Source organism: Carcharodon carcharias, chromosome 10, assembly GCF_017639515.1.
Source record: "Carcharodon carcharias isolate sCarCar2 chromosome 10, sCarCar2.pri, whole genome shotgun sequence".
NCBI lineage: Eukaryota > Metazoa > Chordata > Chondrichthyes > Lamniformes > Lamnidae > Carcharodon > Carcharodon carcharias.
Genome location: NC_054476.1, coordinates 148,598,990 through 148,622,304, shown reverse-complemented (window position 1 = coordinate 148,622,304; position 23,315 = coordinate 148,598,990). Strand labels below are relative to the sequence as shown.

The 23,315-nt window shown below is 40.9% G+C and overlaps 1 protein-coding gene across 1 annotated transcript in view; it reads left to right on the top strand.

Annotated features, from left to right (window-relative positions):
• Window positions 1–23,315, top strand: part of LOC121283003 (clathrin heavy chain 1) — an 87,687-nt gene that overhangs the window by 39,959 nt on the left and 24,413 nt on the right. The window contains exons 5-15 of the mRNA XM_041196900.1: window positions 93–254; window positions 1,249–1,362; window positions 3,456–3,629; window positions 10,349–10,546; window positions 11,079–11,279; window positions 13,169–13,321; window positions 17,673–17,795; window positions 18,530–18,667; window positions 19,719–19,883; window positions 20,081–20,261; window positions 21,584–21,747. Of these exons, the coding sequence (XP_041052834.1) occupies window positions 93–254; window positions 1,249–1,362; window positions 3,456–3,629; window positions 10,349–10,546; window positions 11,079–11,279; window positions 13,169–13,321; window positions 17,673–17,795; window positions 18,530–18,667; window positions 19,719–19,883; window positions 20,081–20,261; window positions 21,584–21,747 (1,773 nt within the window). The remainder of the gene's footprint in view (window positions 1–92; window positions 255–1,248; window positions 1,363–3,455; window positions 3,630–10,348; window positions 10,547–11,078; window positions 11,280–13,168; window positions 13,322–17,672; window positions 17,796–18,529; window positions 18,668–19,718; window positions 19,884–20,080; window positions 20,262–21,583; window positions 21,748–23,315) is intronic.

Genomic DNA, 23,315 nt, shown 5'->3' with positions numbered 1-23,315 from the left:
TTTAGGCATCCTTTTTCCAAACATATTGGAGAGGAAAGCACAAGTAGGCGCTTTGAGTTCCTCTAACTTTGTAAATTTGAATCTTTGAACAGCAAAACCGCGTGGTGGGTGCAATGCAGCTATACTCTCTGGACAGGAAGGTATCTCAGCCAATTGAAGGGCATGCAGCAGCCTTTGCACAGTTCAAGATGGAGGGCAATGCAGAGGAGTCTACTTTATTCTGCTTTGCTGTCAGGGGACAAGCTGGAGGGAAGGTGAGCCTGCCTTGGTATCATGTGTTCATAAGATAATACAGTTTTAACCAGTACTGGATAATTGCTACAAAAAGAAAAATAGTTGGAAAGACTCAACAGGTCTGACAGCATCTGCGGAGAAGAATACAGTTAATGTTTCGAGTCCATCTTCATCAGAACTAAGGAAATATAGAAATGAGGTGAAATAATAATTTGCCTTTTGAATTGTTTCTATTCCCCTTTTAACATGCTGGGCCTTACTGCAGAATGGCTCCAAATCCATTAACAGCTAAGGCCACCTTGGCTTTTAGGTTTATGTAGTTGGCAAACACCACTAGCAGAGTTAGGGGACAATACTGATAGCCAAACACTTTCTTGTCCATGCAATTCATTTTTTTTGCCTTTCTCACTGTTCCTAGTGAAGGTGCCAGTTTGATCAGTTCAGTGGTGGCCTATAACTAAGATGGAGGCCCATTATAGGTGACTTATCCCTCCCTTGTCTGTTCCAGTAACAGATTGGAGGGATCTTGAGTGGCAACATGGGCAGTTTTTCTATTCCTAGCCTAATAGTGCATTACAGCCTTCTGTGCAGATTGAATGCATAGAATGTTTCTAGACTGTTTGGCCACTGAACAACTGTTTGGCCAAAGTTCATTCAAAAGTTTTCTACCAAATGGGTTTTGAGGCCTAACATTAAGACACATTAGGAAGAAAGCTGGACAGGCTTAAATCTAAAGTAACTTGTACTGTGGCTCTACTTTGTACTTGTGTAACTATATGCTGTGGTTTAGGCAGTTAGTTTTAAGCAGTTTTATTCCCAACAGAACATAATATGGAAAACTTAAACCAGTTTCTTTTGAGTTAGCACTTGCCCCTGCAGCACCTAATGAATTCTAGAGAAATTAATCCAAAAATATTCTTTTATAATGCTGAGCCCGGTATTTAATGTATTATTGCTGCTTGATTCCACTACCTCTGTACACTGACTATTAAAATATACCTTGTTTCCTTGTAGCTTCACATCATTGAAGTGGGTACTCCTCCTACAGGGAACCAGCCCTTTGCCAAAAAAGCAGTGGATGTCTTTTTCCCACCAGAAGCACAAAATGATTTTCCTGTTGCTATGCAGGTGATTAAATATATAATAGATAAATTGTACATTGTCACTTTATCCTAGTTCCCTCAAAACTCTGTGGGGTTATATCTAAGCCATTATGCTGGTATATCAAACTGATTAATCTGGTACTGATGCAGGTTGGGTTGACATTTAAGGTTTTCTAAGCAAAACAGATAATTAATATTTAAAATGGCTGAACCTAATCTGTTCCTTTACTGAGCAAGTGCTACATATCTGTATATTGGCTGCTCATGTACCAACAACATAGTATTTGTCAGGTCGTTGACCCAGTTAGTTTTCCTGGTGCTAATGGATGTCTATTACCATGTTTGGATATTGAATTTACATACTGATGTAAGTATCTGTTCATGATCAAATATACAATTCAAAAAAACACTTCAAACTGAGCCAAGAACCTTCAGTACACCAAGCCCACTTTCACTTGAAAGGTCAGGGCGCAACAGTGGATTTTTAGAAACATAGCTTTGAGGAATGGAGAGCTCTTTTACCCACATGAGCATCAACCACGATTCATTTGGCAGCACCCTTGCCTTAGCCACAAGGTTCTGGGTTCAATTCCCACTTCAGGGCATGAGTATAAAATCAATACACCAGCAGTGTCGTCAATGTTGGAGCACTGACTGTTTGAGGTGCTGTACGTTGGATGAGACATTAAGCCAAGGCCCCATCTGCCTGCTTAAATGGATGTAAAAAATCCCTTGGCTCTTGTGAAGAGCTGGGGAGTTGTCTTCAGTGTCCTGGCCAATATTTATCCCTCATCAACATAATTGCAACAGATTATCTGGTCATAATCACATTTTGTGGGATCATGTGCATAAATTGGCTGAACATTGAGACATCTGGTGGTCATGAAGAATGCAAGTTTTTAGCATCCATAGCAACAGAGAAACAGCTTTACTTATGTGATTGGATGCATCCTCCAGAATGGTTTATCTGAGGGAAAGAGCTTTCCACGTCCTAGAGTTTGTTTACCTTGCCACAGGTAAGTGCATGTGAACTTGAGTGGGGGGAGGGGTGGTGATAGCAGTACAATGTTTCCTGCTCCAATTTTGCATTCACAAGCTAGGAAGAAACAGCCATTGTCTTCACCTGATGGACCTGCTTTTTCTTGAGCTTTGAGCAAAGGTGGATGCTGCCCCATGTCTGTCTGCTTTATAAAATGAATAAGTCAGCTACAGGGTCAGTCTTCCTACAGATTTGTACTCAACCTGAGAAACTGCAGCTTTGCCCTGACAGAGACCTGTTGTGATTTCCTTCCCAGATGTTCTTGATCTGTCCTAACACTTTTTTTGGTAAGCTCAAAGTGCTGGTATAACCATTTGTCATTTGATTTTTTTCCCCTAATGCTGAAAATGCAGTTAATTATTGAAGTTACATGGCTCCAGGTGCCATTTGAAATGGGAAATATAGACTGCCGAACTAGTGAACAAAGCTGAATTGTGTGGGAAGGGGATTCTTGACATTGTTGCAGCTAATTGAGCTGATCAAAATCTGTTGGCTCAAGATTGAGAATTTTTCAGTCCATAAATTTTAGACAGCTGATACCTTTGAGACAGTTATCATACTTGCAGGCTTCTCAGGCCATGCAGAAAAGTACAGAAAAGACCTTGCAATGCTCCATGTTTGGAGACTAACAGCCATCGTCTAGTGACCATAAAATACACTAGCCTCAAAATACCTCAATGGACTTGAATTCCAAACTAATGCCACTGGGAAAAAAAAACAATTCTTGTTGTCAAATGTTACAAGTCTACCACCCTTGTTCTTTGGACAGAAATCTCCTTCCTTCATTAACACTAAAGAATTAATTTACTGTTTTATACCTTGATGCCTGCATTCTTCCTCTGCCTTGTACAAAGGCATTAGTCTTTTCCATCAATGCATTTGCAACAGTTCAAAAATCAGATGTAATTGGTTCTGTTGTAATGGAACAGTTTCTGCAGAGATACTGTAGCCATTGGACTATTCTATTTTTGTAGGCAGTAGTTGCAATTTTATGTAAAAACTACAATAGAAAGTTTTCGTGATTCTATGGCCTTGTGTGGGTATGCAATAATTAATGTCTGTCTTTCTTTCCTGAAAAGATAAGTGCAAAGCATGATGTTGTTTTCCTAATCACTAAATATGGATACATCCATCTATATGATTTGGAGACTGGGACCTGTATCTACATGAACAGAATCAGTGGAGAGACCATCTTTGTTACAGCAGGACATGATGCCACATCTGGAATAATTGGAGTGAATAGAAAGGGTCAGGTAGGCAAACAATGTATTTGAGCTGGAATTAGTTCACTGTAAGGTTCTGATTTTACACTTGAACTGCATGTATGAGAAGTTTATGAACCAATTCACGAAGGTACTTGTAATTCAAAAACAACATCACAGCAGTTTTCTTAGCTTGTCCAAGAAACCTGTTTTACTAATACTTGAGGTGTTGATTCTCATGGCTTTGCAAAATTTAAGAATAAATAGTTCACATCAATCTTCCTGTCAGTGTTCTTGGTTTTCGATGATAGATTCCATTCCTGCCCCCAAAAGTTGCCTCCAATCTGCTGTGGATTTGTACTACTTCACCTTGACCCCATCTATATGCTGCCTCTTGGCAGAACATCCATGAACATGAGGTCAGCCACCATGAGTATACTGACGCTTCTCAACCCCTTAGTTCATACAAGACAAGCTTGTTTCTTCCAACTAGACATTGGTAGCAACCCTGGTCATCAACCACCACCATCTGTGGATCCCAGTCTCTTCCTGGTCCACTAAGCTGAACCAGACTATTTGCAACTTTTTTTTTTTTGCAAAAATGTACTTTATTCATTAATGTTCAGAAACATTTCGAACATTTTAAATCACCATTACAAAAATACAAACAGGTTCAACTTTTACAAAATGAAACACAAGGTGTATCAGAAAAAACAATGAATATTTCAATCATTGGCAGACATACATTTTAATCTGTACAGACTGAGGGGCTCTTTACAGTTCTCAGCCCCCCAGTGCACTGTGGCAGAAAGGTCTTAGGCAGCGACCCTTCCCCATTGCGCCTTTGCGGTGGCTGCCCCAAGCTTAACTGTGTCCCTCAGCACGTAGTCCTGGACCTTGGAAAGTGCTAGTCTGCTACACTCGGTCGGGGACAACTCTTTGAGCTGGAAAACCAACAAGTTTCGGACAGACCAAAGAGCGTCTTTCACCGAGTTGATCCTCCAGCTGCAGTTGATGTTTGTCTCGGTGTGTGTCCCTGGGAACAGCCTGTAGAGCACAGAGTCCTCTGTCACAGAACTGTTCGGGATGAGCCTCGACAGCAACCACTGCATCCCTCTCCAGACCTTCTTTGCAAAGACACAATCTACAAGGAGGTGAACAACGGTCTCTTCCCCACCACAGCCTCCTCGAGGGCAATGTGCAGAGGGGGTGAGACTCGTGGCGTGTAGGAAGGATCTTACAGGGAGGGCCTTTCTCACCACCAGCCAAGCTACATCTTGGTGTTTGTTGGAAAGTTCTGGTGATGAGGTTCTGCCAAATTACTTTGTCAGTCTGCTCAGGGAACCATCCCACAGGATCCACCCTCTCCTTTTCCCTCAGGGCCTTTAAGATGTTACGTGCCGACCACTGCCTGACGGACTTGTGGTCGAAGGTGTTTCTCTGCATAAATTTTCCCACTAGGGACAGGTGGTATGGCACGGTCCAACTACGTGGAGCGTTCTGCGGCATCGTGGCCAGACCCATCCTTCGCAACACCGGGGACAGGTAGAACCTCAGCATGTAGTGACACTTGGTGTTTGCATACTGAGGGTCTACGCACCGCTTGATGCAACCGCACACAAAGGTGGCCATCAGTGTGAGGGCGATGTTGGGCACGTTTTTTCCCCCTTTATCTAGAGGCTTGTACATCGTGTCGCTGCGGACACGATCCATTTTCGACCTCCAGATAAAGCGGAAGATGGCTCGGGTGATCGCCACCACACAGGAGTGTGGAATGGGCCAGACCCGCGCCACGTACAGCAACAGCGAGAGTGCCTCACACCTGATGACCAGGTTCTTACCCGCAATGGAGAGGGAGCGTCGCTCCCACATGCCCAGTTTCCTTTTCGCCATAGACACTCGCTCCTTCCAGTTTCTAACGCCCTGGTCCCTCCGAACCATATCCCCAGCATCTTCAGGCCATCAGCCCTGACAGTGAAGGGGACAAAGGATCGGTCAGCCCAGTTCCCAAAGAACATGGCCTCGCTCTTCCCACGATTTACCTTGGCTCCCGAGGCCAGTTCGAACTGGTCGCAGATGTGGATAAGTCTGTGCACCGACAGCGGATCAGAGCAGAAGATGGCGACATCGTCCATGTACAGGGAGACTTTGATCTGAGTGCCTCCACTGCCTGGGATCGTCACTCCTCTTATGCCCGGATCCTTCCTGATGGACTATTTGCAACTTTGTCCTATTCAACATAATTCCAGCTCTTTACTATTGCTTATTACCACCTTTGTCTTGGACTGTCTGCTCCAATTCCAATACTTTTCTGGTCAGCCTCTTATTCTCTACCTTCCTTTCAGCTCCTCCCAAACTCCAACTGTCTTAAAACTTCTGCATTTGCTGACTTATATTGGCTACAAATTCCAATCAATTCCATGTTAAAATCCCTCTGATCTTTCTGTTCCCGATCTAACGTCATTTGCATCTCTTGCCGCATGAATCCCACTTTTGGCACACTAACTTCCTTGGGTCCCCACGCTTTGAGGGATTTGAAACTTCATACCACAGACTCTCTAAAACAACCTTTTAACCAAGCGTTAATTTCTCCTCATCTCATTTGGTACAGTATCCTGTGCACCACTGATGTCCCTTGATGCCTTTTTTGTTAAAGGTGCTATATTGAATAAATCATCTGGCCAATAAAACTACATATCAATTTGCATGGTGGCTTTAGTTTGTTTTAATTAAAGCAAGCTCCTGCTCAGTTCAGAAACTAGCTTATTGCTTCATAAATTATAAAACATACTTCTTGATTTCACTTTAAATTCTGAAGTTTTTGGTGAGCAGGTAGTGGATTGGATTTTTGGCTGATTTACACTATTTTCTAGAATGCTAATTCAGATTAGGGGAACTGTTAGTGACCTTTTATTGCTTTGCAATGCACAGAAAATAGTCTTGTGACCATTTGTAATTAAGTACAATGTGTTCAGGTGGCAACAGCAGCATGCTTATGAAGAGGGAGTGTTGTTCCAAAAGTCAGTCAATTGATTCATCACTTGCCAGTTATAGCAGCATTAATTTTTAATGTTGAAATGTGATTGGTGGTGGCAGTCATTGTACTTAATCAAAGTTTATTGTTCAGTTTTCCTTTTGGCAGACGGGGAAGATAGTTGCTGCTTGAATTAGTTCTATAAATTTGAACCTTTTGTGTAGAATATCAGCATATTATTTGGTATCTGAAATAAGTTTTCATCTTGGCACCATTTGTTTTTGTAGGAGCAGGGACTGCACCTTTGTTTAAACTGGCTTCCATTAATTTTAAAGAGCTTGTACAGAGCGGAGGTAGTTTGTTTTGGAAATAGCTGCAGTAATTTGGTAGTCATAACTTGTGGCTGGGGGGTGATGGGGAGGAGAGGGGCTAAGAAATTGAGATGAAAGATGTCGCAAAGTGCAACCAATGAAGAACTTTTTGAAGTGTAGTCATTAATGCAAGAAACCTGGGAGCCAATTTGCACACAGCAAGCTCCCTCAAACAGCAGTGCAATAATGAGCAGGATCTTTTTTTGAAAAGAGTGCCATAGGATCTTTTACACTAACCTGAGAAGGTAGACTGCAAGTCTCATCTGAGACTGCATTTCCAACCATGTAGTTACTGTTGGGACTGCACTAGACCGTCAGCCCAGATTTTTGCACTCTAGTCTCGAGTGAAACTTGGAACCCACAACTTGCTTAATATCTAGTTGAAATGGGAGACTGATTGCAGACTCTGCAGTACAGAGGGACCTGGATGTCCTGGTACATGAATCATGAATTTAATATGCAGGTACAGCAAGTGATTAGGAAGTGGAATGCTTATTGCAAGGGGAATAGAGTATAAAAGAAGGGAATTTGATTTGTACAGTTGGTGAGACTGCATTTGGAGCAATGTACAGTTTTGGTCTCCTTAGGATTTAATTGCTTTAGAAGCAATTCAGAAGGTTCACTTTTTCATTCCCTGGGATGAGGGACAGGTTGGTCCTCTGTCCATTTAGTTTAGAATGAGGTGAAGGGGCTTGACAGGGTAGATGCTGAGGATGTTTCCCCCCCCAACCTTGTGGGGAAAACTAGAACTCGGGGCTGAGTTCAAAATAAGGCCTCTTATTTAAGACTGAGGAATTTCTTCTCCCAAGATGTCTTTTTCCCCAGAGCAGTGGAGGCAGCGTCATTGAATATTTTTAAGGCTGAGTAAGATTCACTCCCTTGCCAATCAAGAACCTGCCAGTCAAAAACATATGGTTCTAGGGGAGACCAGAAAGTAGAGGCCACAACTGCATCAGTCATGATCTCATCAAATGGCAGATTAGGCTCGAGGGACCAAATGGTCTCTTAACAAACAAATTAGGAGCAAATAACTTCCCCTACCTCACCATCCTTCAGTGGATGTCTGCCTCCTATTGTATACAAAACTGAATAACTGAAATACCATTTGCTGTTTTCAATTGTTTGGACTGTAATCCTGACTCTACACTTCCTAGAACAGTTTGGCTCCATCAAATGTGAATAGACAAATATTTCCTCATTTACTCCTTGCTTCCAGGTTGAGTTTTTATCTTGCATTAATCTGAATGCAGAAGCAGCCTGGAATTTCTTCCCATACAAGCAAATGGCTGTCCATAACCACAGTGCCAATGCACTGCCATGGTGCATATAACTTTTTGTTCTCACTTGGTATACAATTTCATCTTTGCATGTGGGTTGGTAATGCAACTCCTTGCCTTTAATGTCTAACTGTAAAATGTTACTGTTTGAGCATATTTACACTTAAATTAATGTTTGTCATGCAGCTAAGTATCTAATTTTTGTGGAATGGGGCAATTACAAATCTGACATATAGCTGTTGCCATTAGTTGCATACAAACCATTTTGGGCTTTTCAGAAATAACCATCCTTCTGTTGCTCTAAAGTTAGATTTACCAGTGTAAACCTGCCGCGTATGCTAATACTGCAACTTTGCAGTGTCTGAACTAATTGCCACACTTATCTCCTGTGTAGGGGCACCAGAAATGGGCTAGGATCAAGGCTGGAGTTTGTCTATGTTGATAGATTAGATTAGTACTTGCTTTGGTGCTGTGACGTTGAACTACATAATTGCATTTCATATCCTGTTCTTGTTCTCATCTAAAAAATGCACTGATATCCTGTTAACTATAGTTTTAAATAGTCTGAACAAGCACTGGCCTGATCCTGAATTCCAAAATCCATTTTAAGTAAAATTCTTTTTGGAGCTATGCATGACCCTATATCGGCTGTCATTGTTAGGATCCTTGTCCCAAAAATCTGACTTGATCCCCAAGCTTCAGTCAGCACAAGCTTGGCAGATTCTATCTGGGCCCATTTCAGCAAAAATTAACCTGTCAGTGTAGTGGACTAGAATTCTTCCCATTCAACACTTGACAGTTGCTAGGTTGGTGTCCTAATGCATAGGCTGCTCCCAGATGTGGCAGGTTTCAGGGTTTTAGTTGGCTTACACCAGTAACTTCCCAGTGTAGTGTGGTATTGGTCTCCTGTGCTGTAAATGACCTTAAGCCCATCAAGTCAATGCTGGCTCTCCCAAGGAGCAATGCAATCAAGGAGCCTTGCAAGCTTTTCTTAGTGCCCATCCAATTTCCTTCTGAAGTCGGAGGGTGGTGGAAGCAGGGGCAGAGACAGAGTCCCAGGCAATTACCAATTGAATTTACAAAAATCTTCCCCTCATTCTCCTACATCTCATACCAAAACCCTTCAGTTGATTTGTTTATTCACGTTACCTTTTTTATTCAAACCTGTCTGTCTTGTATCAAATCTCCTTTGCTCAGAGGAGGACCACCTCTGCTTTTCTGACCTAAGCTTGTTAAAATCCCTGATCCTAATCATTCTGGTAATCATCTCTGCACCCTTTTTCATGGGCCCTTATCATTACTAAAAGTGACCTGAACTGATACTAAAGTTTAAGGATAACTAACTAACCACTTCATCCCTGTGTTACATAGTTTTGGAACTGGGTTTCTCTTCTCGAATAGAGCACAGATGCAGGCAACCTGATTACTGCCAACCATTTTCTGGTATTTGTTTACTTCCATATACACCATGTGATGGATTAATCAGGTCAATATTTATCATCCAGTTGGCCTTTGTTTTTAAAATCAGCATTCAGGAATCACTTATTGAATACTTAGTTTTGGAGGGTAATATTTGAACAGTGAAATTGGATGGAATAGTAAGTGAAGTGCTAAGCAAGTGAGCTAGCAGTTCTCCAAACATGAATTTTTTTTTACCTTAATCCCAAGGGCACATCCTCCTCCCAGGGACATAAAAACAAGTAGAACATCTAACCTCTTCTGCAAAATGTTAAACTTGTTTATACCAATACCATGTTGCTGTGTTGTGAAAAGGCACTGGGGCCAGCTCTCCAGAAGGAAATTTGGCATCTTGCCATTGAAGATGGTATTTATAGAACTTTGCATTTGAATAAATTGCTTTTCCTTAAAATCTTAAAATATATAGCATTGGACTGACTAGAATTTTTCTTAGTGAAACCAAGCAGTTTAGTTTTCACGCTGTGGTGGTATTTTTCCCATAAAGGTCAACCAAAATGATCAGTCTTCATGATGTGAAAATACTAGTGATATACCAGTTTTCAACATTAAATAAAATTTGAGTTGGTTCATGTTTTAACTACACTGAATGCTATCCCCTCTGCAGCCAGCTACATTAAATAAAAATGGTTTCCTAAAATGCTAATATTAAGCAGCTGTTTACTCTTACAGGTGTTGTCTGTCTGTGTCGAGGAAGAGAACATCATTCCTTATATCACCAACGTGTTGCAGAACCCAGACCTTGCTCTGCGCATGGCTGTGCGCAATAACCTGGCTGGGGCAGAGGAACTTTTTGCTCGCAAGTTTAATGCTCTCTTTGCTCAGGGAAACTATTCCGAGGCAGCAAAAATAGCTGCAAATGCACCAAAGGTAATGCATTATACAGTGTGGTACAAATTGAATCTTGAGAGTTGACTGCACGCATCTTTTACTTGCCAAGAAGTGGACCAAAGGTTCATTGGATACAACAGGTGTATTTACAAATGTGAGATGATGTGCAAGAAATTGAAGCATTTAAATTGTGCTACTAGTTGCTTTCTGCACTTAGTGACTTAGCCTAAAAGTTTGCACTCAGGATATTTTGCAAGTTTAATTTTAATGCACAAGTGGTGTTTGGAGCCACTTTGTGGTAGTCATTGCAGCATTTAGTGCCTTAATTTACCATTATGATACTGATGTTGAACCTCTAGCTTGAGTCCTGCTTACCATCCTAATCTGCTTAAATCATGCTTATATAATGTATTAAATCTATTTAGTGGCAGCTATGAATTTTGAATAAGGGGACATTTTGCTGACCATTTTGGCCATTGTCTCCAGCAGTATTTCATAATTTCAGTAGACCTGTGGACTTGATTGTTTGCTTAAGTTTGTGCATTTCACTATCTTGTGCTTTTTAAACCAGGGTATCTTGCGCACTCCAGACACAATCCGACGTTTTCAGAGTGTACCTGCCCAGCCAGGACAGACCTCTCCTTTGCTTCAGTACTTTGGGATCCTGCTTGATCAAGGGCAGCTGAACAAATTTGAGTCTTTGGAACTGTGTAGGCCAGTACTACAGCAAGGCCGCAAGCAATTGCTTGAGAAATGGCTAAAAGAGGATAAGGTAATGATTTGACAAATGGAATTCCCACTTAGGTTCATCCCCAGGCTAGTCTTAGCACATTCTTGTCCATAGTAGTTCAGACTTAATGCAATTGTATTAGTATCAATATACTTGCTGCATGTTCTTTATAGTGATCCTGGCAAATAAGTGAAACTTGAATTGTCCCCCACACTTTTGCTGTTTAACTGCAGTCTAAGTGTTTTCATGACACTAAGAAAACATGAATCTCAAGTGTGTTCTACTCTCCCAGGTGTCTAACTCTTTCTTTCAAGTTACATTTCTGGTCCTAATGCATTAGAGTTGAGGTTGATAGTCAACCAGAGAATCTTTAAGATAGGCTTTGCAATTTGTTGATTAGTGGCACAGTTAAATAGTTGATGCTTTGGGTTATGTTGGAAGGACTGCATGTATTTTCTTATCTAATTGCCTTGAAGGCTACTATCTTGAACCATGCAGTCCCGGTAATGAGTTCACTGGCATACCTGGCCTCTCTGGTCTTGGTTCTAAAGTTGCTCACTTAGCTATTCTGGGGCCTATCTACAAGGCTGAATGCTGAACATTGTAGCTGTTCCATTCAGGAGCACAAATCCTACATAACCCAGGACCAAATAGTTTACTTGATTAACTGAAGTTGCCAGCCATGCTCTCCAGCATCAACAGACTGCAGTATGCACAATTGTGATGCATGGCAGTACCTTGCCAAACTCACTTTCATCTACCTTATCTGCCTTATAACCTTTATACCGAAATAGAAATGAACAGTGTTATAGGACAACCATAAACCTTAATTTCCTCTTCCCAAGTCACATGATCCTGATTTGGACATGTCACTAATGCCAGGGTTTTGACCCAGTTGTCCAAAGGTGCCAGTGGTTCATGGTCCATTACCTTGGCAACAAGGGATGGGTAATTGTGCCTTTTCTAGTGTGTCCCTTGAAAGCTGAATCCTTGGAAAGACTAATTGGATAGTTTTGGGCAGGACAAGGTATTGACTTTAATTTGCCGAAACTAGGTTGAAGCAACTCCAGACAACAGGTGCCAATAATTGTTTGGTGTATTTAAGAGCAAATTAAACCAAGTAAGGAGAAAATTTGAAGGTGGATGAGACGAGATGACTTGGTTTTTTTATCCTTTTGAGTTCAAGCTTAAATAGTGACCTGGAAAGCCATTTTGACAGCAGCTTCTTGTAACCTGGTTTCTTCTATGAAAATTTGCTTTCTATCAATAGCCCAATTTGAATCACCTGCTTAATGTCTTCCATTGGTTAAGATGCCATTGTTATAGCATTAGTGTTATATAAAGGGTCTGAAATTAGCTGCTGCCCATCAAATTTGAGGCATTCCAGGTGGAGTTGATTTTTCCAAATATGGAAGGAAATATTAATCTGTCGCACCTGTCTCCAACAATTGCAATAACTTGGACGTGTTGTCTCAAACAATGTAGACTAATGCAAATTTATTTCACTTACTGTTAGCAAATATACTTAGTATCTTAATCCACCTGTCAAGTCTACAGTTGAACGTAGGCACCACTAATTTTTGTGGCTAGCAAATTGCATTGCATTGGGCCTAATAGCATCTCCAACTTTCTTTGCCTACAATGATGCAAAAGCTTTATGATTTTGCACAGGCTTTAGACACTGGAGAAAATAATTTAAACTTGCCAAGAATTGCTATCTGCTTCTTTGTGCTGAATTCTATTTAAAGTTTGCCTTGCAAACCCAAACATTAGTCTAAAGCTATGGCACCTTTTATAACCCTTCCTCTAGATACCACATGCATGTACCACAACTGGTTGAGAATGTTTGACTGATTTAGAAAAATGACCTCTAAGCAATATTCTGAACTTTGGTAACTTGTGATTTTAATGGATCTGTTTTGTTCCTGTAGCTGGAATGCTCTGAGGAGCTTGGTGATATTGTGAAGTCTGTGGATCCCACACTGGCACTGAGTGTTTATCTGAGGGCAAATGTCCCCAACAAGGTGATCCAGTGTTTTGCTGAAACTGGCCAGTTCCAGAAGATTGTGCTGTATGCTAAGAAAGTAAGTTTGTTTTTAATATGGCAGTGTGATTTAAAGTTTATTTGCTTAGCTTGGACTATTGAAACAATTTACAACTGGTTAAATCTGCTTTCGAGTTTTCCTTTTGAGAATTTTTGTTTGAACAAACCTTTGTTGAGTTCCATTCTTTTGTGGCCCATTTGGGGCAATTGCAGAACTGGTCAGTTGTAAGACTCAATTCAAGTCCAAACCCTGTCTGGTTTCTTTGACCTAAATATGACAATTTTTAATTGTCATGGAGCTGTGTAAAATCCCTCTGTCTTGCTCTTATGATCCCAGCTGGTACTAACAGACACACCACATCCCAGGATGGAACCTGGCTTGATAGATCCTAACTTTTTTTATTTGGAAATGTGGAGGGTGGCTACTGAACAGTCAGAGGAGTCAGCTGATGAACCTTACAAAAAACATTTAAACAAGAAAAGATTAACTATGTTACAATACTACTCCACCCAAAACTAAGCCTTTACAGATATATACAGATTTGTAAGGAGAACACAATTGCACTGTAATGTGCACAGTCCGTGTAAACCAATAGGTGACCTGTGGTCAGACAAGCCACGCTCTTGAAACCAAGTGACAGATGCCACCCCAAACAGATCCCACTGATCTCCCATCAACCACCCCAGACACTTGTCACACTGAGCCAACCAACCAGTGAACTGTCTTTCACACGAGGGTTTCCTATCTCAGTTTTCTAAGAACCTGCTTTGGAATCTTTGCCCAAACGATGTTTCTCTTGCATGTCTTCCACAAGGGTCCACCTCCAGAATTTTGAACTATCCTTCTGATGTTCTCCCCCCTGCCTTTCCCCTGGATCACCACATGCACTCAAATGCTCAGTCATGCTAACGGAGCACCACTGCTTCACATGCCCATAGTAAAGAGTTACAGACCTTCAGCTATCTCCTTGGATGGTTTCTCGCAAGTCTTTGTGGTTTAAGTCTGCGTCCTGCAGCTTTCTCCCTTAAGCTTGGAGCCACCTTCTCTGCTCACTTAACAGGATCTTTTCCAGATTCCTGTTCTTCCTTTGACTAAGTGGTCTTAGGGCCTTTCTCCTTTCTACTCCCTCCTTGGCTTTAGGACCTTCAGATTATTTTGGGAAATCTGCAGCTCCCTCTGCTGTGTCTAGCCTCTCATGGCACCTGCTTCCAACTGAACTGAAATTTCTTTTTCTCCCTGTCTCTGGGCCTCCTATTGCTAGGCAACAGCCCAGTATTTTCTACCTTTTTGTTTTAACACCCTTGCAAGAGTCATAAAACCTCATTTAGAATGCAGGCATCTTTTTTTAAAGTAAAGCAGAACTCAAGTCTCCCCACCTTCTTCAGTTTTAATTTGTATGTCTAAAACATCCTAACACCCACAAATACAGAACTTAAACTATCTCTAGTTCCTAACATTCCTTAGGAATGCAAGGCTAGGAAGGGCCATATGGCCCTACCAGTCAGCTTCACAAGATCATGGCTCATATACCTCGTTTTACTTTTCCATCCTATTCCAAAGCCTTTGATTTCCTTAGTCAAATCTATCTTGGTCTTGAATATACTTAGTGACAGAGTATCAAAAACAATTAAAATATCCCCATCCTCAATGATGGGAGAGCCCGGCACATCAGTGCAGTGCAAAAGATAAGGCTGAAGCATTTTCAAGAATAATCAGCCATAAGTGACAAGTGGATGATCCATCTTGGCCTCATCTGGAGGTTCTCCATGTCAGATGCCAGTTCAGCCAATTTGATTCACTGGGATATCAAGAAATGGCTGAAGGCACTAGACACTGCAAAGGCTATGGACCCTCAGTATTCTTGCAATACTGCTGAAGACCTGTACTCCAGAACTTTCAGTGCTCCTTGCCAAATTGTTGCAGTATAGCTGCAACACTGGCACAATCCTGGCAATGTGGAGAATTGCCCAGGTATGACCCATTCACAAAGTACAATCCAACCTGGCCAATTATTGCCCCATCAGTCTATTCATCAGTAGTGAAGTGATGGAAGGGGTCAACAACAGTGCTATTAAACAGCACTTAGCATCAGAGAACAGGTTATTTCTCAGTTTGGGTTCTGTCAGGGTCACCCTGCTTCCGACCTTATTACAGCCTTTGTTAAAACATGGGCAAAGAGCAGAATTCCAGATGTGAGGTGGGTGAGTGACTGTCCTTGACATCAAGGCAGCATTTGAGAGTATGGCATCAAGGAGCTCTAGCAAAACTGGGGTCAGTGGGAATGGGGTGGTGGAAGAGGAACTCTCCACTGGTTGGAGTCATACAAAGTGCAAAGGAAAGTATTTGAAGGTCAATCATCTGTTCCAGGGCATCATTGCAGGGGTTACTAAGGGTAGTGTCCTTGGCCCAACTATCTTCAGCTGTTTCATCAATGATCTTAAAGTCAGAAGTGGGGATGTTTGCTGATTGCACCATTTGTGACTCCTCATACTGAGGCGGTCCATGTTCAAATGCTGCAAGACCTGGACAATATCCAGGCTTGGGTTGATGACAAATGGCAAATTATATTTGCACCACAAGTGTCAGGCAATGACCATCTCCAAGAGAATCTAACCATTGCCCCTTTAACATTCAATGGAATTACCATTGCTGAATCTTAGGGGTTACCATTGACCAGAAACTGAAATGAATAGCCATATAACTATAACTATGAGCAGGTCAGAGGCTGGGAATTCTGTGGAGACTAACTTGCCACCTGACTCCCTAAAGCCTGTCCACCATCTACAAGGCACAAGTCAGGAGTAATGGAATGCTCTCCACTTGCCTGGATGAGTGCAGCTCTAGCAACACAAGAGGCTTAGCACCATCCAGGACACCAACTTGCTTGATTGGCACCCCATCCACAAACATTCACACCCGCCACTGACAGTGGCTGCAGTGTGTACCATTAAAGATGGTACAGATCTCAACAAGGCTCCTTAGACACGCCTTCCAAGCCCACTAACATCTAGAAGGACAAGGGGAGCAGATACATGGCAACACCACCTGGAAGTTCCCCTCCAAGCCACACACCATCCTGACTTGGAAATGTATTGCCATCCCTTCACTGTAACTGGGTCAAAATCCTGGAACTCCCTAACAGCACTAGGTGTGTCTACACCACGTGAACTACAGCAGTTCACCACCACTTGAGGGCAGTTGGAGATGGGCAATAAATGTTGGCCTAGCCAGTGATGCACACATGAATTTAAAAATCCCTCTGGGAGGAAATTTCTCAACCCTTGGGGGAGGGACTGAGCTGAAATTTCTTCATTGATCAAGTCCCCATCCTGAGACTAAACTGTTAGCTCTAGACTTTACAGAAAGGGGAAACTGCCTCAGGTAAAATCTACAAATTTGTTTCAAACAGGACCCTCAACTTTTACTGTTATACTGATTCCTGAGATGAGAAGACTATCTCAAGTGAATGCTTGCTTATCCTTAATTGTTTAGAGACTTTGTGCATAGTACTCCAGGTGTAGTGTCTCTGCAGCAAAACTTCCTCACACTTGTACTCTTGACCGCCTTACAATAAAAGGCTGAAATGCCATTAGCCTTCCTATTGCTGTGCCTACATGTAAACTTTTCTCATGTACAAGGACCCTCCAGTCCTCTGCATATCAGCATTTATTGGTGTCACCTTTAAAATATTCTTTTATCAGTGGATAATTTCAATTTCTCATTCTATTCCATCTACCATGTTCTCACCCAAATTGTGTAACCTATAGGACTCCTTGTGCCCTCCATGCCACTTTCCCACTCAACATGTATTGTCAGCAAACTTGGACACATCACTGCCCCCTCATCCAAGTCATTGATTATAGATTGTTGTAATTAGCTGACGCATAAGCACTGATCCTTGCAAAATCATTGTGACCTAAAAATGGCACTACTTCTGCATTGTTTCCTATCTGTCTGCCTGTCCTCAATCTAAGCTTTAATTGCCCCCTACTAGTGAGTTCTAATCCCAGAAACCTTATCAAAATGCTCTTGAAATCACATGGCAGTGCCTGACAGAATTCAATATCTGGGATTGTATTGAGACCAGCTGTATGATATCTACTTACAGCAGGCATGAATCTTATAGTTAAAACTTTCCCATTTTAAATGGGAACATTTAAATGTGGTTTTAGGTTGTGATTCTGAAATTCAAAACCTTGCAAATCACTGAACTTTGCTGTAATCTGCCTTCTCAAAATTGAGAAATTCATTGCAAACCATGCATATCTATGTAGCTATTGAGAAGTTAAAGGAAACTGGGTCTGATGCAGCTAGCTGGTTGCTTGGTGTAGGAGTGATTTGTATCCACAATACTAGATTTAGTGCTCAACTGTGGTCTGTCCTTGTTCAGGTTGGTTACTCGCCAGATTGGATCTTTCTGCTGAGGAATGTAATGAGGGTTGGTCCTGATCAAGGACTTCAGTTTGCTCAGATGTTGGTTCAGGATGAAGAACCTCTTGCAGATATCACCCAGGTAAAATAAATTTCTCCTTTTGAAAGTGAGCACACTTAGTGCATGATGGCAGAAATTAATCTTTAATTGCAACTTTCCTTCAGTTGCCTTCACTATTATATTACAAGGAAGGCCATTCATTCTTGTAATGCTGAAACATTTTTTTGAAAACTAACTCAACATTTGAAATTATTAACTTTGCTTAAAGTCCTATTTTTTAATCTGTACATGTTGATTTTCCTATATATCCACCAGGAAATTTCAGTGTATTTGGTGCGCTCCTCCACAATTAGTGGATGATGGAGAACCCTTCAGTAACCAGTGAACGCTGCAGGATGGTCATTGTAATAATTGATTAAGAATGGAATGCTGATCTAGTTCGCATTGAGGGGATCTTGGATCATTTTTGGTGACTCAAAGTGGAGAACTTGCAGTACTAAACTTAAACCTGGTGACATTGGGGGAACATTTATTAAGCACACCACTGAGCCCCTAACCTTGAAGTAAATTTTGTATCTGGCTCTAAGATATGGTTTGTGTTGGGTTGACCAAACAGATAAAAGCACATTGGCCCACAAAATACATTCCTTTTTCTGATAAGTTTGGTTGATTGCAATGCACAAATGATTGCAAACAGACGTAAATCATTTTGCATCCACTGTGAAAATTCTCCATTAGTATGGCAAATGTTGGGTATTTTTGAGTAGGTTTTGTACTCAGTCACTAAATTTCCCTTGATTATGATCTTGTTGCAGATTGTTGATGTGTTCATGGAATACAACCTGATCCAGCAGTGCACTTCCTTCTTGCTGGACGCCCTGAAGAATAACCGTCCATCTGAAGGCCCACTGCAGACTCGCCTCCTGGAAATGAACCTCATGCATGCTCCTCAGGTACAAGTTTGCTTCGGTATAAAAATGAAGCAGGTTATGTGACCTTGTAGGTTGTAGAGAACAGTTTTAACCTCTGGGTGGGAATGGGATAATTGAATGTTGCATTCCATGTGGATATTGCCAGTGCCCATCTAGTGATCAAGCTGAGTGGATTTAATTGTTTCCATGATATCTGACCCAGTTGTAACAAAGGGTTAAAGCTAATTCTTAAATGAGCCAGCCAAATCTGAGAAATCCTTTTACCCAGAATGTGGAACTTGTAACCACAAGGAGTAGCTGGTGTGAGTAGCATGGTGGTGTTTTAATGGAAAGTTATGTAAAACATGAAACATGATATGCTATTGGGATTAAATGGGCAAGCTCATGAGCTGAACACCAACATAGACCATTAAGGTTGAATGGCCTGTGCTGTATGTTCTGCAGTACAAATCTTACCTCTCTTGCTATTGGATCTCCCTTCAATTGATCTTATTGCTTAGCTTCACCCTTACTTTAATTCATCCTCAAATTCTACCCAAATTCATTCTTCAAAATTGTTTGATTCTACCACGTGTACTCGTGCTTCACCCCCGTTTCTGCAGCTGATAGCACCACAATGCAACTTCTGGTTGACATTTCAGCCCCCTCTAGTGGCTGTATGGCTGGTGTGCATTTTGGTCATTTTTATCCAGTTGTATTGCATTTCCAACATCAGTTTTAATGTCAGACACCTGGTTCTTGGGTAGTTGGCTGACATCATTGCTGTGTTCAGCATGCTTTTTGAATTTTCCCCTTCTGTTCCAAGACTCTTGTGCATGTATCCTATGACTTGATCACGGGTGCCCTGCTATTTCTCATCTGTGCTGGTTTGCCACCTAGGAGTTTTCAGCTGCCCAGTTAATTGCATCTTCAGACTCTATACTGTAAAAATTGCTTGTTTTAGCATGAAGCAAGAAACTATTTATGCTGATGCAGTGCTTTTGTTGTTTTCTGCCAATATTGCTTGCTTTTCTCTTCAGAGCCCCAAATACCTTGATTTAAATTTGCTTATATAGTATCAATTGTTTTTCAGGTTGCAGATGCTATTCTTGGTAACCAGATGTTCACTCACTATGACCGTGCACACATTGCTCAGCTTTGTGAGAAAGCTGGACTGCTGCAAAGAGCCCTAGAACATTATACAGACCTATATGATATTAAGCGTGCTGTTGTGCACACACACCTTCTCAATCCTGAGGTCAGTAAATAGATTTTATTCCATGATTGAATTTGGAATTAGTAATTTAATGTAACTTGGATCTGGAGGTTGCTTTAAATATTTAACATGTTACTTGACTGAGAATATTTGGCATTGGAAATGTAAAGCTAAGATTTACATTTTAAATTCATCTACAATTTTGACATTACAATAAATCTTAATCCCACTTCCCACAGTGGCTTGTCAATTACTTTGGCTCCTTGTCTGTTGAGGATTCTGTTGAATGTCTGCGTGCCATGCTGTCTGCTAACATCCGTCAGAATCTGCAGATCTGTGTACAAGTTGCCTCCAAATATCATGAACAACTTGGTACACAGCAGCTGATTGAACTGTTTGAGTCCTTCAAGAGTTTTGAAGGTAGGTGCCAAGAAGTTTGACTCAATTTCATGTAAATTCTACTTGAGGAAGGGGTTTTAAGTCATGGATCATCCATAATTGGTGGTTGGCAGGAATGCAATGGCAGACTGGGTGATTGCCAATGCTGCTTATCACCCAAATATCCCCTGCAGGAAATCACTGTACAGTTTTTTTAGTAGTGAGTAGTTTGCCTGTGTAAGCTTTCTTGTATACCAAGATAAGTGAAGCAGCATAACAGTGTAGCCTGTGCAGTCACTATCTGAATTTGATTTGTTTTTATTGATCCCTGAGTAATTGTGCAAAAGCCCCTATAAGTTTTCACTTAGGCCCATCTATAAATTGTTAACCTGGCCCACAACCCCTATCTGCAAGTGATACATAAAGCACTGTTCCAGCATTTTCTACCTAAAAGTACATAATGATGTACTGCACACTATTCAGAAGTTCTTTTGTTCTACATTCTAATATTGTCCAAAACACTGCCACAAACCCTTGTCTCACCCATCATTCTTTTGTCCTTGCTGACCTACATTGACTGAATTCTAAACCCTTGCCCTTTATGAACTGCATGTTGGTTGCCTGCCTTTTTTAATTTGAAGTCTCCAAGCTTTAGTACTCCTGCTAAGTGCTCCCTTCCTGATCTGCCCCTCTATCCTTCCCTGCCTCACATCACCAATGGCTATAAGTTCAGCTATCTCCAACTTTAAGCTTTAAAATTTGTCCATTTTCCTCACCCTTTGTGAATTGCCCTTTGGGCATTCCTTCATATAAAGTGCAAGTTTAAGATAGTGGTTGGCTGGATTGAATTGCTGTCATGCTATGACATTAAATCCCTAGTTATCTAGCCTACAACAGTTAAATCATGCAAGATTCAGTATATAGATGCATATGGCATTCTTGAGAAACTGTCCATAGCAATTTTTCAAGAGCTGGAGATGTATAGACTGCATTTAAATGGTGGAGAAGGTGCGAAGGGCCAAATGGCCCACTCTTAATCCTTATGCTAGTCCACCTGCACTGATTTATTTTTTTGAATTGGAAGTCTCAGGCTAAATGTATGAGAATTGGCATGATTATTTGAAAATTAGAATTATAACTAATAGTCTGACATCTGTTAGCAAGTTTTCATAGCATATTATCTCTTAGTCTCAAGTCATGGGCTACTAGATAATTGGAATGAATCCTGGAACAGAATTGGAGAATTTCTGTGTTGTTGGGTCAAATCATGACAGACAAACTGTAGTGTTGATAGCTACCTTGACCTCCAAACAGGATTCCCTGTTTATCTCCATGTAACAAATTTGCTTTGCTTGATTTGTAAGGTCTGTTCTACTTTTTGGGCTCCATTGTAAACTTCAGTCAAGATCCAGAAGTTCATTTCAAGTACATTCAGGCTGCCTGCAAAACTGGGCAGATCAAAGAAGTGGAACGAATCTGTCGTGAGAGCAATTGCTATGACCCAGAACGTGTGAAGAACTTTCTTAAGGTAAAAGCAAATGGCTTTTATTTCTTGGTTCTCTTGCATATACTGTATACACATAAAAGCAAGTAAATGGCTTAATTTTTAAAATGTTTAAATGATGCAGTGTGAAAACTGGCTATTTTGGCAGAATTGCCAAATCCAAACAAAAGTAGCCTAAGCAATCACTCCGATTGTCCTGTAACCTTTAAAGAAGCTACTGTCATGTTTTGATCATGCTGTGGAAACAGATGCATTTCTGCTATCCTTTGGTATTTGCGTAAGCATATGTGTAATTGCTTATTTTTGATCACCACCTATTTCTGATAGTTGTCTGGGCAGTATGGGGTACAAAGTGAATAGTGTTCAGTACCGTAATTGAACATGACAATTGTCCTAATTCCATCAGATATTCTCTGCCCAAGTTAGCACTTAGCGCTACACTCCCAACTTTTGAACATTTCTTTGGAATGTTTGAATCCAGTTTGGTTACGGGCTATCGGTTTTGGAATCCATTTAATCAGCTGTCCTGTTGTAATTCCAAACTGTAATTCTCGTCATGTGAAAAAATAAAAATCGTGACTTACAGGCAGCTCATATGAACTGGGGGTCTGATAATTTAATTGCCAGTACCTCAAATTGAAGCTAGTCTCAATTATCTACACTAAACAAACTAATGTTAGCAATGTAACTAGTTTTAATGTGTATTTGTATGTCTAAGCTATTAGACTAACGCTTCAGATAACTGCAAATGTGACCAAATGTAGTTTTTTTTTTTGAACCATATATTCATCAAGTTTAAATCCACAAAGGTAAATGAAATTACAGGATGAGTAACTACAAGTAAATAGGTTTTAAAGAAACATAACCTATTCTACCTGCTTTCTCAATTAAAGATCTATAAAGCTCATGCAGAAATATAGAACAGATTAAACTGGGTTTGCAGAATTCATCCTCAGCTATAATGCTAAATTTGAGGTATGGGTTGAAGACCATGTTAAACTTAACTGCTTATCAGTTTGTATAATGTTGAATTGAGTGACCAGCTCCTGATAGAAGCTATTATTTTTTGTGCTGTTCCTCCTTGTCTGGAATGGGCAGGACATGTACCAGGTAAATTTTGCAGCGCAGGCCGCCTCCTTTCCTTTCCTCCCCTTATTTCTAGCATATTGTGCCCTCTCCAGTTTTTGTGCAGGACAGTGCTCTTGGATGTGGCAAGACATTAGCAGAATATCATTGTAAAGCTGGCTGAAATATATCTTGCTGTTTAGATTAGAATTAATTTTTCAGTATATCTAAAATTGATGTAGGCAGTATTTCCAAAGCTTAACCCAGCTCAAACTTCAAGAAGATAGTCATATTTATTACCAGTTACTATTATGTCAAAATGCACTTTGAAATCTGCCTTTGGTCTGTACTTTAAGTGAAAGCTAGCATGTGCAACTGTTTGCTGAGGCCAGTTGAACATTGTCACCCTGTTTTTAGGTTTCCTGTGAACCTCTTTACTAGTGAATGGATGATCTCTTGGTTTACATTTGAAAGTTCTCATTTTGGACTGTGTTGGATGAAAATTATCATTGCATATAAAGATGAAG